The 19,036-nt window shown below is 35.2% G+C and overlaps 1 protein-coding gene across 1 annotated transcript in view; it reads left to right on the top strand.

The window, feature by feature from the left end:
• LOC137620978 (glutamate receptor ionotropic, delta-2-like) overlaps positions 1–19,036 on the top strand; it is a 55,336-nt gene that overhangs the window by 35,932 nt on the left and 368 nt on the right. Inside the window, exons 8-11 of the mRNA XM_068351420.1 lie at positions 382–527; positions 719–817; positions 11,236–11,402; positions 18,706–18,835. Of these exons, the coding sequence (XP_068207521.1) occupies positions 382–527; positions 719–817; positions 11,236–11,402; positions 18,706–18,835 (542 nt within the window). The remainder of the gene's footprint in view (positions 1–381; positions 528–718; positions 818–11,235; positions 11,403–18,705; positions 18,836–19,036) is intronic.

Genomic DNA, 19,036 nt, shown 5'->3' with positions numbered 1-19,036 from the left:
CAATATTTTTATTATTATTATTTCCGCGGACATGTAAAGTATCTCTTTGATAGATTTAATGTTATCTAATTGTATTAACCACTATACCGTACATTTGAATACCCTGGAAAGCACCTATCAAAGTATATATGGGTCAGAAATCATATCTTAACACATGTAAGTTTCTCCGCCATATTAAAACTGTTTTGCTTTGATGGAAATTGTAATTTTAGTGATGTGGTATCATTAATTCATGGCTATAACGCTGCATTTATTTCATAGTTAGATGAATTTCCCAGTATATAACACCTAGCTAAAAGGTAAATACATTTAAGCTATGTTGTCCTAGGCTTAGTGTGAATGTCCAAACCACTAATTCCTATGATATTCTGTATTTTATAGCTCTCTACTCTGGGACCCTCACTGCAGCATTTGCTGTTCCAGCCTACGAGAAGCCTATAGATTCTCTTTTAGATCTACCTAGAGCTGTTGAGGAAGGTTTTACTCTCACAGTTACGAAAGACTCCACCCACGAATATTTATTTAAGGTAACGATGAACAGGATGTCCGTTAAGTGTATGCTAAATCTCACTTTTATATCACTTATACAAGTTTCAATTGATTTTGTGGTTTGTTAAGACAGTGAAATTTGCGTGTCCATAAAGATAATTGAAAAAGAAAGAATTGTGTGTTTTTATTCCAAAAACCAATTGACATATAATACCATTCGCATAAACAGGAAGCCAAGGTAGGAGTCTACAAACAGGTATGGGGACTATTCAACCATAAAGACCGTTCACAGAGCTTTGTTAGCAGTCCAGCAGCAGGGCTGAAAATGGTAAGTATTACATATCCGTAAGATTTTTAGCGAAACTCCGATGCATTATTTATAGAAATATTTATTTTATGGAAATATATATTAGCTTTCTACCATGTTTATCAGTCGATTCAGAATATGATGGAAACCTAGCCATCATAATAAAAAAAAGACATATGTTTTAAATGATAAAGAAAAAAAGAATCTTGGGTCTTTTGGCTATCAAAAATTACTCAATCAAAAGAAGTAATCAGTATATTTTACTTGAATATATTTATGCATAAGATAAATCAACCTTTAAAATACTATAAGATGCTAACTTATGTATGAGTAGGAATAAATCTTTTATGATCTCAATTTCATGCGTACTCACTGTAAATTCCCATATGGGTTTCTTAAACCTGGAATAAGGAACCCAGGCGAGTGTCTCATTATCGGTAACTATCGCATCGAATTAGTGCCATTTAGATCCTTTCTCTGTTTGGTCCCTTTACATATTCTCTTCCTATTTCTTGTCAGGATATTCAGCACTGGTTTTATATTCTTCCATTGCTAAGTTGTTGAGATGAACATATTTTCTTTTAGTAGTCAGGAGATTATTCGGTGGTCTTTAATTCTTAACTCTATCCTGCTGATTGGCACTTTCTATATCTATTATCTGACAGGTTTTTGATAAGAACATGCTTCCGCTTAGTCATCAGTCGTTTGGTAAATAGATTTTTATTAATTTCCGTACTAAAATACGCATCCTGGTATATATTCTTTCACTAGTATTTACGTAAGAATAGTCTTCCTTTTATTGATCAAATGAGTAGTAAATTGCCTTCTATCTTTATATGTAGCACCAAACACACACCCCTTTATATTCTTTCAGTGTTGGTTTCGTGAGAAGAGCATTCTTCCTTAGTCGTCTGTAAAGCAGCAAATGGCCTATTTTCGTAATGTCCAGAAGCAAGATCAGTGCAGCTTATATTATTTCACTGCTAGGATACTGAGGAAATTTTTCTATTTAGTCATTAATAAAGCAATAAAAGGCTTTTTATCCATACACAATACTAGTTCTATGCCTTCTCCTTTTTTAGTCACATAGGGAGTATTAAATGCACTTCTATTGCTAACCGTGGCAGAAAAATGAACCTCTTTAGAAGAACAATCTTCTATTTAGTCAAAACCTGTTCCATTTTTCACCGGCTAAGTTCGAGAGGGAGACAGTAGATGTGATGGAGAGGAAGAGGATAGGTGTCTTGTGTCAGCTGCAGACTAGATGGAAGGGAAATGGAACTAGGTACACAGGAAATGGGTATAAAATACTACAGTGGGTCACAAGAGGGGAGAAATTAAGTTTGGGTCATAATAGATAATAACTGAAAGGGAAAAGTGGTAAAAGTAAAAGGAGTAAATGATAGGATTATAAATATCCCTTTGATAACAGGGGATTAGATAATAAATATTTTTTCAGCATATGCCCTCGGATAGGATGTCAAGAACAAGAAAAAGATATAAATATATACACACACACACACACACACACACACACACATATATATATATATATATATATATATATATATATATATATGTGTGTGTGTATATATATATATATATATATATATATATATATATATATATATATATATATATATATATATATATATGTATATATATATATATATATATATATATATATATATATATATATATATATATATATATATATATATATATATATATGTATGTATATATATAGATATATACATTATACATATATACAAATATATATATATATATATATATATATATATATATATATATATATATATATATATATATATATATGTATATATAAATATGTATATATATAAATATATATATATATATATATATATATATATATATATATATATATATAAATATATATTTATGAATATATATATATATATATATATATATATATATATATATATATATATGTATTTATATATATATAAAGATAAATATAAATAAATATATATATATATATATATATATATATATATATATATATATATATATATATATATATATATATATATATATATGTACATATAAATATATATATATATATATATATATATATATATATATATATATATATATATATACATATATATATACATATATATATATATATATATATATATATATATATATATATATATATATATATATATATATATATATATATATATATATATATATATATAGAGGAGGACTGGAGGTTAGGAAAAGAAAATTTTGTTGGGATTGCAAGTGATGTGTGCGGCAAGAAGGTTGTTTGAGGCAGCATGAGGAAGGGCAGTGAATGGTGGAATGAAGGAGTGAAGGGGATAGTAGAAGAGAATAAGAGGGCTTTTGAAGAATGGCTACAGTGTAATAGTGTAGAGAAGTATGAAGAATATAGAGAGAAAAATGGGGAAGTAAAGCGCAAGGTACGTGAGGCAAAGAGGGCAGCTGACCTGATGTGGGGTCTGGGATTGGGTCAGTCATATGAAGAGAATAAGAAGAAGTTTTGGAAAGAAGTGAAGAGAGTAAGGAAGGCTGGCGCAAGAATTGAAGAGACAGTGAAAGATGGAAATGGAAGGTTCTTAAAAGGAGAGGAGGCAAGGAAAAGGTGGGCGGAATATTTTGAAAGTTTGCTGAATGTTGAGGATGAAAGGGAGGCAGATATAATTGCTGTTCCAGGTGTTGAGGTGCCAGTGATGGGAGATGAGAATGAGCGAGAGAGATTACAATAAAGGAAGTGAGGAGAGCAATAATGAAACGAGGGTAGGAAAAGTATCTGGTATGTATGGTGTGAAAGCTGAGATGTTGAAGGAAGGGGGTGTGACTGTACTTGAATGGTTGGTGAGATTGTTTAATATGTGTTTTGTGTTATCAATGGTACCAGTAGATTGGGTTTGTGCATGTATTGTACCACTATATAAGGGTAAGGGAGATGTGCATGAGTGTTGTAATTCAAGAGGTATTAGTTTGTTGAGTGTAGTTGGAAAAGTGTATGGTAGAGTAATGATTAATAGGATCAAGGATAAAACAGAGAATGCAATCTTGGAAGTACAGGGTGGTTTTAGAAGAGGTAAGGGTTGTATGAATGAGATTTCTACAGTTAGGCAGATATGCGAGAAATATTTAGCAAAAGTAAGGAGGTGTATGTTGCGTTTATGGATCTGGAGAAAACATATGATAGAGTTGATAGAGAAGCAATGTGGAATGTGATGAGGTTATATCGAGTTAGTAGAAGGTTGTTGCAAGCAGTGAAAAGTTTCTACAAAGGTAGTAAAGCATGTGTTAGAATAGGAAATGAAGTGAGTGATTGGTTTCCGGTGAGAGTGGGGCTGCGACAGGGATGTGTGATGTCGCCGTGGTTGTTTAACTTATATGTTGATGGAGTGGTGAGAGAGGTGAATGCTCGAGTGCTTGGACGAGGATTAAAACTGGTATGCGAGAATGACCATGAATGGGAGGTAAATCAGTTGTTGTTTGCGGATGATACTGTACTGGTGGCAGACACAGAAGAGAAGCTTGACCGACTAGTGACAGAATTTGGAAGGGTGTATGAGAGAAGGAAATTGAGAGTTAATGTGGGTAAGAGTAAGGTTATGAGATGTACGAGAAGGGAAGGTGGTGCAAGGTTGAATGTCATGTTGAATGGAGAGTAACTCGAGGAGGTGGATCAGTTTAAGTACTTGGGGTCTGTTGTTGCAGCAAATGGTGGAGTGGAAGCAGATGTACGTCAGAGAGTGAATGAAGGTTGCAAAGTGTTGGGGCAGTTAAGAAAGTAGTAAAAAATAGAGGGTTAGGTATGAATGTAAAGAGAGTTCTATATGAGAAAGTGATTGTACCAACAGTGATGTATGGATCGGAGTTGTGGGGAATGAAAGTGATGGAGAGACAGAAATTAAATGTGTTTGAGATGAAGTGTCTAAGGAGTATGGCTGGTGTATCTCGAGTAGATAGGGTTAGGAACGAAGTGGTGAGAGAGAGAACGGGTGTAAGAAATGAGTTAGCAGCTAGAATGGATATGAATGTGTTGAGGTGGTTTGGCCATGTTGAGAGAATGGAAAATGGTTGTCTGCTAAAGAAGGTGATGAATGCGAGAGTTGATGGGAGAAATACAAGAGGAAGGCCAAGGTTTGGGTGGATGGATGGTGTGAAGAAAGCTCTGAGTGATAGGAGGATAGATGTGAGAGAGGCAAGAGAGCGTGCTAGAAATAGGAATGAATGGCGGGCGATTGTGACGCAGTTCCGGTAGGCCCTGCTGCTTCCTCCGGTGCCATAGATGACTGCGGTGGTAGCAGCAGTAGGGGATTCAGCATTATGAAGCTTCATCTGTGGTGGATAATGTGGGAGGTTGGGCTGTGGGACCCTAGCAGTACCAGCTGAACTCGGTTGAGTCCCTGGTTAGGCTGAAGGAACGTAGAGTAGAGGTCCCTTTTTTGTTTTGTTTCATTGTTGATGTCGGCTACCCCCCAAAATTGGAGGAAGTGCCTTTGGTATTTGATGAGCATAGTTAGTACAAGAAGCATAGCAAGTGCAAAGTAAATGTTAATGAAGTTTTAACAAATGAATTTCATGTGAACAGCGGAGTACTCCAAGGGAATGTGCTGCCACCTGTGTTGTTTATCCTCCTCGTGTATTCTGTAATGCGTAGAACAGTCAAATATGCTGATATACTGATGATGTTGTCCTTGTTAGCAGAACACTACAGGATATGCAATGCATGTTTAACAGAATACATGAAATATCACACGAGGTTGGGCTAAAGATAAATGAAAGAAAGACAAAGATGATGAGAACGGAGTATGCAATGGTAGATGAGATATCACTGGAAGGAGAAAGGATTAATGAGGTATAGTCATTTGAGTATTTCGGTACTATGAACTCCAATACAGGGTCTTCACAATTAGAGTTTAGTGAAATATTGAAAAGAGCAAATCAGACATTGGTTAGGTTAAGTAAAACTTGGAAATCAAATCGCCTGAAATTACATATAAAAATGAGACTATATATCTCCAATAGATTTAGAAGATTTGAGAACAAAGCCCTCAAAAGGATATTGAGGGTTAAATAGATTACTTGATTACTATATGAGGATGAGATCATGATGAGTGGTAGATGGAGATGGTTTGGGCATGCTCTTTGCACTCCCAAAGAGAGATTAGTTCACCAAATGCTCAGTTAGGCTTTTCTAGAGACTAGAAGAGTTGGAAGACCCAGTCCTACATGGCTGGAGAGTATGAAGCGTGATGTAGTGGATGATGAATTCAGAAACATTGAAATAAAATCTCAAGATAGAGATTACTGGCGAAATGTAACCGAGGCCCTTTTCGTCAATAGGCGTAGGAGGAGATGACGATGATGATGATGAACACGATATATATATATATATATATATATATATATATATATATATATATATATATATATATATATATATATATATATATATATATATATATATATATATATGTGTGTGTGTGTGTGTGTTTGTGTGTGTGTGTGTAAGAACTCAATATTGTGCTTAAATAGGAATACATTACTCCTTCACACTGTGGTTGAACCCTCTGATAGCCTTTGTTACTGTATATATTATGTCATAGGAATATAGAAGAGAATTGCTATAATACAACGAATAATAGCAATTCTGTTGTATGCCCCTTTCATCTAATAATAGTCAGTCAGTTGTTTATGCTGCCCATGTCATCATCATGAGCACACACATTCGTTAAAAATAATCCAATTCCGTAAATGCTTGGATAGTAAAAGTCATCGTTATACAAATCACATGGTTCAAATGACTTTCCAATCCACAGTTTTTATTTAATCAAATGTCATCAACAATATAAAAATCATAAATCAGTTTCAGAAGAGATCAAAGAAAAGGGAGGTAGTACGATTGATAAATGAATAAAACACTTCCAAAGCTAATAGAAAGTAAATGTAACCAGCATTCTCATCGACACCACTTGCTGACGTCAAAATAATATAAAAAAAAAAAGAAAAAAAAAACAATCGCTTAAGACTTTCGTAACCATCTTAACCCATCTAACAAACAAAAATGTACAGTAAAGAAAAAGCTTCGATTATACCAACAGTCTTTCTGGTTAATAACAATCATTACGTTAACGCTCTCTCTCTCTGAAGGTTTTGGCAAACACACACGAAAGAAATGAACTGAAAAATATGAATAAAAATCTATCCCCCCACATTCGTCCCTCCTTAGTTCTCCAAATCCTTCCACACAATCCTTCCCTTAAACCTCTTCATTACCAAGTCAGTCGGGAACGGGACTTTCGCATCGAGTAACTGGGCCTTCACATATTCTTTAATTAACTTGTTTTATATTATATTGCTATCATTCATATTATTATTACAATTCATTTTTTTACTCCTTTTCTCTAATATATAATACTCTACCCCATCTACCTATTTATCATCTTGTCCTATAATCGTACTTATTTCCATCAGCAATTCATTAATTTCATCTAAATCTTTTCCTATTTAACAAAACAAGAATTGTTACTACTTATCATTCTCCGATGTCTCTGCCTCTAATTTGCCATACTTTCTTTTACATCATCTAACGAAAAATCCCGCACAATATAATTATCATTCATACTCAGCACCGTTTCATCTGTATTAATAAATTTCTCTTCCATACTAGCCTGTACATTTAAACTCTTATCTTCACTTTATCCTCACCATATGCTTTTAAGCACTTCTTTTCCTTTGCTCTAATAACACCTATTGCTTATCTTCCAGTCCTAGCTTCTCACATACACCGGGTTCATACCTATCTTTTTCAACCATTTATTCATCACATTCTCACGAACATCGATATTCCAATACTTAACTATCTCTAAAGTATCATCCGCTGCTAATCTCCATCTTGGCCATGCAATTTTTTCTCAGGTTCAACTTAACGCTCCAGACACATTCTTAGGTACAGTAGTTAAAACTTTTTTTCATCGGTTTATAACTTTCATTTATGCATTTGTCATCATACTTCCTCGTGACAAAAGTTTCTTAATGACATACATATATAGTTTAACCCAAATTTATTCTCGACATCCTCTACACTCATTATCACCCCCTACATAGTTATTATTATTATTGTTATTATTATTATTATTATTATTATTATTATTATTACTTCCAACCCTAGTTGGAAAAGCAGGAGGTTATAAACTCAGGGGCTCCAACAGGGAAAATATCCCAGTGAGGAAAGGAAACAAGGAAAAATCAAATAATTCAAGAAAGGCAGCAACATTAAAATAAAGAATTCCTATATAAACTTTAACAAAACAAGACAAGAAGAAGAAAAACTAGATAGAATAGTGTGCCCTAGTGTAACCTCGAGCAAGAGAACTCTAACCTAAGAGAGTGGAAGACCATGGTACAGAGGCTATGGCACTGCCATAGACTAGAGAACAAGAGTTTGATTTTGGAGTGTCCTTCACCTAGAAGAGCTGCTTACCATAGCTAAAGAGTCTCTTCTACCCTTACCATGAGGAAAGTAGCCACCGAACAATTATAGTGTAGTAGTCCCTTGGGTGAAGAAGAATTGTTTGGTAATCTCAATGTGTCAGGTTCATGAGGACAGAAGAGGATATGTAAAGAATAGGCCAGACTATTCGGTGTATGTGTAGGCAAAAGGGAAAATGAACCGTAGCCAGAGAGAAGGATTCAATGTAATACTATCTGGCCAGTAAAAAGACGCTATAACTCTCCAGTGGTAGTATCTCATCGGGTGGCTGTTGCCTTGGTCAACCTACTACTCTGCTAATTCATTATCACCATACTTAGCCTGTCAATACCTTTCATACTCCCTAAAAAAAGTCATATACATACCTAATACAGTAGTATGTTCATTACATCTATCACACTGGGGTACCTCCATCACATTTCCTCAAGTTCATTCTTACTACTATCTTCATTGCAAATGTTTTTATTGTTTTTTTCTCCCTCACTCGAATATAATAAATCGACTTGTACAATAAATTCGTATCTTTAATCATATTTTTCTTATATTTTATTGCTTACGACTTTCACCCTTTCATGGCCTTCCTCATTCTCATCCTAATTTTTAACTTTCCTTCCACCTTTCTGAACACAAATGCTTTCATCAGACTCCACGCAAGATTTAGCAGTCTGAACAACATTTAATCGACAGTTTTTTAGGCCGATGCTAAACTGCAGTCTGTCAGTATGAAAGGACCTTTAATTCCAGTTCTTCATACGAGCCTTGCGGTCATCATCTGCTGACGCATTCTTTAAGAACAAGCCATATCCATAAAAGCTTTGAGAGGAGAAGTCATCATCACATAAATCATATAGTTCAAAATGTATTACAATCCACAGTTCTTATTCAATCCAATGTCATTAACAAGATAAATCAGTCTCAGAGGAGTCGAAGATATAGGAGGTAGTACTATTGATAAATAAAACACGCCTAAAGGGGATAGTAAAAAAAAAAAAAAAAAAAAAAAAAAAAAAAAAAAAAAAAAAAAAAAAGTCATGTTACTGTCCTAACTTATCTAACAAAAAGGATTTTAACAACTAACTCTCTCTCTCTCTCTCTCTCTCTCTCTCTCTCTCTCTCTCTCTCTCTCTCTCTCTCTCTCTCTCTCTCTCTCTCTCTCTCTCTCATTAAAGAATTAGGCAAACAAAAAGTAAACCAAAATCGATTCCCCACAACTGTTAAATTTTTAGAATGATAAATGCCTATTATTTCTTATCATTACAGGAAAATCAACGTTTTATACGATCTTATACTGTTGAGTACCTTGATAAAACAATCTTTTACGCCATTAGGAGATTAGTAATTATCCCTTTATTACTATCTCTAGCTGAAAAATCAGCAAATTCTACCCCTTTTCGCTCGTATGTTCATTAGAACAGCATTCTTCTTTTTATTCAGAAGGAGCGTAGCAAATGTCCTTCTATTGTTTACTGTTGAAGTATAATAAACAGCTTTTATATTTTTTTCACTACTAGGTTTTTAGAAAAAAACATTCTTCCATTTAAACATCCCGAGAGTATTTAATTTACCGCTAGCCACACTGGATAAATCAATCAACCCTTTTTAAATCAATTTACTGCTACGTTCTTGAGAAGGACATTCTTCATTTCAGCCATCAAGAGGGTAGTAGTAAAAGCCGTCTTATCTGTAATAGTAGTAGTAAATTTAGTCTGCTTATCTTTTTTCACTTCAAGGTTCTTAAGAAAATTATTCGTCTTTTTAATAGTCAGGGGAGTATGGATTAGCGTATCATCACTAAATCTAACAGCAAAAACAATGCCTTTTATTAATTTTCCTTGTACACTCTTTAGAAGAACATCCTTCCTTTTAGTTGTCAAGAGAGAAGGAAAAAGACTTTTATCGGTAACCATATCAACAAAATCCATTGCAATTACTATTTTTACTCGACTAGGCTTTTGGGAGAAGCCTCGTTCCATTTAACCATCAGATGAGTATTCAATGACCTTTTACTCCTTAACTCTAGCAGCAAGATCGATAACCTTTATATTTACTCTCTAGTAAGTGTTTGAGAAGCATATTCTTCCTTTTAGTTGTCAGGAGAATAGTGAATGGTCATTTATCACAAGATGTAAAGGTAAATTCAAAGACGTTAACATTATTTACCCTTGGTTAAGAACATTCTTCCTGCACTCAAAACGGAAGTAGTAAATGGCTTTTTTTTCTCTCTCTTTTTTTTCTCGCTATCTGTGACTGTAAAGTTAACTGCCTTTATATACTCTCGCTTTTTGGTTGTTGATAAGAATATTCTTCCTTACAATACCAGGAAAGCAGCAGATGGTCGTATATCTCAAATTACAGTTTGTAATTTATCAAGGGCATTTTCTTCATCTTAGTGAACAAGAGAGTAGTAAGTGAACTTTTCTTAGTAAATGTATCAGTAAAATCAAAGTTTCAAATTATTTTTACTACTAGACTCTTGAAAAAAATATTGTTCATCTCGGTTTGAAGGAGGGTAGTAAATGGTATTTTACTGCTAACCATGTAAGTAATATGAACCCTTTTTATATTACATGCTAGTTTAAAGAAAATAACTTCATACGCAAAAACATTTTTTATATCAGTCGTCAGGAGAGTAATGATTGTCCTTTTATCGATAACCGTAGTAGCACAATCAACCCATTTAAGACTATTTCATGGCCAAGTTCTTAGGAACATTCTTCCTTTCAATCATTAGGAGAATAGTAAATGGTATTTTATTTCTAACCCAGGCAAGTAAATCAATATCGCCTATTATATGCTTTTATTGCTTGCTTTTGGAGAAGGAAGTTCTTCCTGTAAGTTTTCAAGAGAGTAGTCAACGGTCTTTTATCGCTAACCGCAACAAGGATATCACCTGTTTCTTACATTCTTCCATTGCTAGGTTCTTGAGAAGAAGGTCATTCACATCTGTTTGGAAGATGTGGCAAAGGTAGTGGGAGCAGGTCTCGGAAGAAACAAGTTTCATTTCAGCCGGGAACTTTTCTTCCCGCAAAATGTCGTCTTTGTCGTTCCCCCGGGAGCTCCCTATAAGGACTCCTTCAACCGTGTGTAAGTCTTTCGCCTCTTTTTATCAGGGAAGGAAATATGTTTGTTTCAATACCATAAAGCATTAAACTTGTAAATAATGTTCATTCCAAAAGGCTATTATTTTTTTTCTACTGATAGTAAATTATCAAATTTACATACGTTTTTTATAATCAACTAAATATGTAATCATACATGTAAAATGAGGAGCTGTATTTTATTTGACGTCATGCAAGTGTTGCTTTATACTGATTTATCTAGAAAAATAGAATGAGTTTCTTTCAAAGTCTGTTCGATCATATTTCTATATATCCTTAATAATGTATTTACACAATTTTCCATTACCCAGTTCCTTCTTCAGATATATATTTGTGATTAGTGAATTCCATGAAAAAAAAAAAAAAAGTTTAACATTAGTATTCTTTTACATGAACTTGGGAAAATGGGTAATGTTCTTAGTTCTTATGTTTGTTACCAGGATTATTATCATTATTGTAATAATTAGATTTTTGCCTCATACGAAAGATCGAAATCATGATCTCTCAGTTTAGAAAGGATGATACTAAACAAAGAAAGCCATGGAAGAGCTGATGTCCTTAGTTAGTTGATTTCTATCACACCAGAGTTCTGGGTTCGATTTTGATGTGTTGAAGTAATTTGTTTTATCATATCACGCGACATCGTTTGTGTTTGGTTCGATCCCGATGTAAGATATAAGTTTATTAACCTATTATACAGGCCATCGTTAGTGTTTGTTATTATTATTATTATTATTATTATTATTATTATTATTATTATTATTATTATTATTATTATTTATTTATTTATTTATTTATTTATTTATTTATTTATTTATTTATTCAATTTCCCCTCTATCGCAGTCTTTTCAACTGGGTGGTAATTATAGTCTAGGGTTCCGGGCTGCATCCTGCCCCGTTAGGAGTCCATCACTTCTAATTATGTCCACCGTTTCTAGGATCACACTCTTCTGCGTGAGTCCATGAGCTACTTCAGCCTCTAGTTTTTCTAGATTCCTTTACATGGATCTGGGGATCTTGCCTAGTGCTCCTATGATTATGGGTACAATTTCCTCTGGCATATCCCATACCCTTCTTATTTCTGTTTTCAGGTCTTGATATTTGTCCCTTTTTTCCTCTTTCTTTCTCTTCAACTCTGGAGTCCCATGGTACTGCAACATCAATGAGTGATACTTTCTTCTTGATTTTATCAACCAACGTCACATCTGGTCTAATTGCGCGTATCACCCTATTTGTTCTGATACCATAGTCCCAGAGGAACTTTACCTGATCGTTTTCTATCACTCCCTCAGGTTCGTGCTCGTACCACTTGTTAGTGCAAGTTAGCTGATGTTATTATTATTATTATTATTATTATTATTATTATTATTATTATTATTATACAATCGCTGTCTACAGAGACTGATAGATATTCATTATAGTGTGGATTTCTGGAATGCATCCAGCTTCCTTATGAGTCCTTCACTTTACTAAGTACTTATGCTGCTTCATGTATCTCCCTCTTTTGCACTAATCCTGGGGCTACATCGTCTCCTACCTTCTCAAGATTCCCTTTGAATGACATAGGTATAGTCCCTAGCGCCCCTAAGATTCTTGGCACCACTTTTACATGTATATTAGATAGCCTTCTTCATTCAATTCGCAATTCCTGATACTTTTCTATTTTAATGTCCCCTTATCTTCCAACCTCCAGTCACACGTTACTGCGACATCTAAGAGTATGAGTGATACTTATTTTTTGTTGTCTCGTTGGCCAGAGATATGTCTTGTTGATGTGCTTCTATCACCCACTCCGTCCTTATAGTGTGGTCCCAGAGTAGTCTAGCCTGATCTTTTTCCACCATAGCTTGAAGTTAATATTCGTACCATTTGTTGCTGCATAGTTTTTCACATTTACTACAGAGATACTAGTGGAGATCTTTACCTACTGCATCATGCCGTTCCTTTGAGCAAGTGCTGCACATTCACTGACGATGGTTTCTTCATTTACCATGCATTTCCTGCACTTTGATGAGAAGTTATTTCTCCCTATAACTCGTTGAATTTATCTTGTTCTTAAGGCCTGATATTTTGTCGCAATTATCACCCCCTTCAGTTTCCTTCTTAAGTTCTCTCTGTAGCCACTGTTATGTTTCCTTACTAGATAATTCTTCAATTTGCTTAAGGAATTTTCTATGCATTGGTTGTCTTTTCCATTTGTTCTTATCTCTGTTTTCCTGTTCTCTCCTCAAACACTATTGGGTCTTCATCCTCCTTTATGAAGTTTTCTTTCCCTCTACTATTTAGCCATTCATCTTCACTGGTCTCAAGGTACTGTCACAGTGCTCTTCTTTCGATGTTAACACAATTTTCTATTCAGGTGAGTCATTTTCCTCCTTTACTGCAGGGTATATAGAGCCTGTCAATATTTGCTCTTGGGTGTAGTGCTTGATACATACCACCAGTCACACGTTACTGTGACATCTACGAGAATGAGGGATACTTGTGTTTTGTTGTCTCGTCGGCCAGAGATATGTCTTGTTGATGTGCTTCTATCACCCACTCCGTCCTTATAGTGTGGTCCCAGAGTAATCTAGCCTGATCTTTTTCTCCCACAGCTTGAAGTTAATGTTCGTACCATTTGTTGCTGCATAGTTTTTCACATTTACTACAGAGATACTAGTGGAGATCTTTACCTACTGCATCATGTCGTTTCTTTGAGCAAGTGCTGAACATTCACTGACGATGGTTTCTTCTTTTACCATGCATTTCCTGCACTTTGATGAGAACTTATTTCTCTCTATAACTCGTTGAATTTATCTTGCTCTTAAGGCCTGATCTTGTGCCGCTATTATCACCCCCTTCAGTTTCCTTCTTAAGTTCTCTCTGTAGCCACTGTTATGTTTCCTTACTAGATAATTCTTCAATTTGCTTAAGGAATTTTCTATGCATTGGTTGTCTTTTCCATTTGTTCTTATCTCTGTTTTCCTGTTCTCTCCTCAAACACTATTGGGTCTTCATCCTCCTTTATGAAGTTTTCTTTCCCTCTACTATTTAGCCATTCATCTTCACTGGTCTCAAGGTACTGTCACAGTGCTCTTCTTTCGATGTTGAAACAATTTTCTATCCAGATGAGTCATTTTCCTCCTTCACTGCAGGGTATATAGAGCCTGTCAATATTTGCTCTTGGGTGTAGTGCTTGATACATACCTCCAGTCACGTTACTGCGACATCTACGAGTATGAGTGATACTTGTGTTTTGTTGTCTCGTCGGCCAGAGATATGTCTTGTTGATGTGCTTCTATCACCTACTCTTGGGTGTAGTGCGTGATACATGCTCATTACCTTTCAAGTTTATTTTTCCATTTTACATAGCTTTGACTTCTTCCACTACACTATTCCAGCCCTGTACCTTTTAGCTGATATTGCCTAGGAGTTTATAGCCTTTGCCATATTTCCAGTTATGATTTGATTTTATTATAGCCTTGATCTGTGCATATATTCTCTTCCGGTTGTTTCCTTTATCACTTGCTGTTTCATTATCGCTCATTTTATTACTCCAAGGTATTTGTAGCCTGCTTTGTCTATTTATATGATGACGTTCCTTTTGACAGCTTAATCGATTTCATCTTAGGTACTTTTCCTCTCTCTCTATGTTACTAGGGCAGACTTTTCTATTTCCAACTCCATCTTGATTGCCTTTCCTACAATTCTTTGCGTCTGGATCAGCAGGTCTATTTCCCTAGCATTTTTTCCAAACAGCTTAATTTCTTCCATGTACATATTGGTGGTTTATTCTGCTGCCTCCTTTCTTCAGTTGGTACTCAACTCCGGTCTTTTGCAGCAGTGTTGTCTTAGGGACCATAGCCACTACAAGCAGTAGTGGGGATAGTAAGTTCCATCTGAATATAGCTCTCCTGATGTTAACCTCTCCAAGCGTTTTTCTAGAACATGTAAGTATAGTTTTAGTTTTGCATTGTATTCTTGAGGAAGTTGATGGTATTACCACTCCATCATATATCTTCAAGCATTCTACCAGCCATGAGTGTGGTATTATTACAAAGGCTTTCTTCTAGTCTATTCATGCCATATACAGGTATCTTTTCCTTCTTTTGCTGCTCTTCATTACCATATTGTTTACTAGTAACTGGTATTTTGTGCAGATATTTCAATCTTCCTCCATTTTGCAGGCTGACGATGCCTCTTAGCTGCTACCACATTATTTGTAGGTGATTAATTGGTCTGTAGTTGCTCGCTAATTTATTTATTTATTTATTTTTTTGTCTTTTTAAATTAGATATGTCCTTCTTGTAATCCTCTATTCAGGTGCATTGCGGTTTCGAATATAGTACATGAGTTCTTTTGCCATTTTTTTATCTAGGGCTCTGAAGTTTTTGAATCAGTAACCATTAACATCATTGAGCACTGATGCTTTCCAGTTTAGAATGTTCATCAACTGGTTTCTTATAGCCTTTGTTGTGATATCACAGAACCTTTGTTTATCTCTTCTATCTATATAACTTTCAATATCCAGTAGCCATTTCTTTCGCTTATTATCATTATATATATTTTTTTTTATTTCAATCATTGTCTACAGAGACTGGTGGTTTATAGCATGGGGTTCCATATTACCTCCAGCTTCAGTAGAAATTCATCACTTTCCTCACTATAAGTGCTGTTTCAAGTAACAAGCCCTTTTTTACAATTCCTTGGGCAATAAAGGGGTTTTACCTTCTCAAGATTCCTTCTCAATGACTTAGGTATGATTATTGACACACTTCTACCTGCATATTCCATAGCCATCTCAATTCAATTCGTAGGTCTTGGTACTAACATATTTTCCCCCTTATCTTCCACTCTTGAGTCGCAGGGTAGTGTTGCATTTATAAGCAATATTTTTTTAGTTGCTTTGTCGACCAGAGTGATGTCTGGTTGATATTTTTCTAACACCCTGTCCGTCCTTATACTGTAGTCGCAGAGTAGTTAAGCCTGCCAATTTTCTACCACAGCTTTAAGTTGATGTTCTTACCATTTATTGCTGCATTGTATACTATATTTTCTAAAGAGAGTCCAATGGAGAGCTTTAGCTACTCTATCAGGTCGTTTCTTATATTGATTCTCAACATTTTGTAGAACATTCTCTGTTGATGTGGTTAATGGTTTCTTCCTTTGCCAAACGTTTCCTGCACTTCTACGAGATGTTAGTTCCGGATATGGCTCATTGAATATAACTTGTTCTTAAGGGCTGATCTTAAGGCCTAATCTTATTATCATTATTATTATTATTATTATTATTATTATTATTATTATTATTATTATTATTATTGTTGTGGTATTTTTTATTTATATTATTATTATTATTATTATTATTATTATTATTATTATTATTATTATTATTATTATTATTATTATTATTATTATTATTATTATTATTATCATTATTATTATTTCATTGAAAATTACAGCAGCTTCAGTTGCATTTATTTTGTAATTGAGCTTCTCTATCGCTCAAATTTTCTTTTTCTCAACAGTGCTGCATGCTACCAGTAGTTGTGCTATGTTGGTAGGGGAATAAAATACATAGAAGAGATTCTAAGATTTTACACAAAATTTGCCAGAAGTAAACTTGTCAAATGCAAGGTACAAAAAATGTCTACTGCCACTCATAGTGAGAGTGTGCTTGTTGTCTTCTCTCATCTTCAGCCAAGAAGTGGAGTGATGTAAGTAGTGTTAGCACTGTTTATATGGGTTAGGGCGTTAGTCAATTCGGTCGCTGGTCGATGATTGGTTCTTGTGAGTGGAGTTAGCACAGAGTTAGGGATAAAGCAGTTAGCAGTTATCCCATTGGCTGCAGCCGCTCCCTAGGAGGGGATCCATCACAATAAGGCAGTTAGTTGAGGTTAGTCTGATGTTGGGCTGGGCTCTCAATGCTGCACGCTGATTGATCGACACCCTTCCTGTGTGGGGCTCAGTGTCAAGAAAGCTGTGTTGCCGCTAAGCTTCCATATCCAGTGAGTCCCAAGCTGCTTCCTGAATGGCTGAAGCACTCGGCAGAAGAGGCTCATTTACAGGTAGGTTTATGGGTCACTGATCGTCCTCATGTCCGTTGGTGTTCTTCCTAGACGATGACCCACACAGAACTAGATAGAATTACCAAAGTTGTCATGAACAATGGCTACTCCAACAGGCAGGTCATGCGAGAGTCCAGATGTGCTATGGATATTTGGTATGAGACTGAGCGCTACAGTGAGAGCAGTACTTTCAAAGTCATACTAGGAACAACATATCGGCTACATAAGAAGAACATTATGTTAAGTTGATAATTTACTATCAAATAATGACACCCAGATCCCTTATTATAAAGAGCAACCCGGCCTTACATGTGCAGGACTTCCTGAAAACTTCTAACGTTGTCTGTTCCTACCAATGCCAAGTCTGTGGATGCCCCAGTTGTTATGTTGAAATGACGACAGTGAGACTATCTAAATGTTTGTCATTCCACGATCAGTAGGAAGCTATCAATATGCACCAACTCCTGGTGCACAAGAGAAAAAAATAATCAAACAAGAGGACATCACTGGGAATAGCACAATCATGGTCAACATTCCGTAGGAACATTAACGAGCATAAGAACGATCAGCGACTTGACAGCCCTCCTGTTACTGAGACTTTCCTAGTGAGTGACTCAGTCAATAAACCTGGATGATGAGCTGCAAAACAGCTTGCATTATGATGAGCCTGCACAGGGAGCGTGTTGGCTAATCAGGGCGTAACAGTGGTAGTCCAACCAGCATTGCACAGGCCCCTCCTAACTTCGACGACCATGAGTATAGCAGCAGCGTGACTGTGACAGATAGAACCAGCACCACTTACATCGCTCCACTTCTTCCTGATGATGAGAGGAGCATCCAGCACCCTCTTGCAACGCATAGCACCTGACTCTTTTGTACCCTGAATTTAATGAGATTACTTCTAGTAAATTTTAGCAACATCTACAAAAATGTTCTATGTATTTTGCTCCTCTACCAACATAACACAGCTACTGGTGGCATGCAGTACTGTTCAGAAAACGAAAATACGAGAAATTGAAAATCTCAGTTACAAAATAAATGCAACTGACACAACTGTAAGCAAAACAGAAACCTGCTTGAAAGAGTGCATATTTCCTAAATATTATTATTATTATTATTATTATTATTATTATTATTATTATTATTATTATTATTATTAACAAAATAGTCCTTTAGAGTACCTTTTAGTAATTTATCATAATACAAATATAATGTTACATGTGAAGTCCCTTCATTCAGAATGCTGAAACTGATCGAAGGCGGATTCATCGACAAATGGGAATATGACGAAATCAAAAAGATCTCCCAGAAGTCGTCAGGCGAAGGAGAGCAGTCAAGAAGCCAAGTTATCTCTCTTAGAGATCTTCAGGTGAGGTTCTTTTCCGACAAATGATCTCTCGCATTCATTAGTGATTCTATAATTACATTGAGGTTATCTATTATATTAGGATAATTTGGAATTTATTCAGCGTAGGCTGAAAAGCGAAGCTCTTGTATTATAGAATGGATTTAATGAAGGGTGGTTTGATGAGAAAAATTCGTTAAATAATTAAAGGTCATAGGGCTTTCG

This window comes from Palaemon carinicauda, chromosome 27 (genome assembly GCF_036898095.1).
Source record: "Palaemon carinicauda isolate YSFRI2023 chromosome 27, ASM3689809v2, whole genome shotgun sequence".
Taxonomy (NCBI): Eukaryota; Metazoa; Arthropoda; class Malacostraca; order Decapoda; family Palaemonidae; genus Palaemon; species Palaemon carinicauda.
This window is presented reverse-complemented; position numbering and strand designations above follow the sequence as displayed.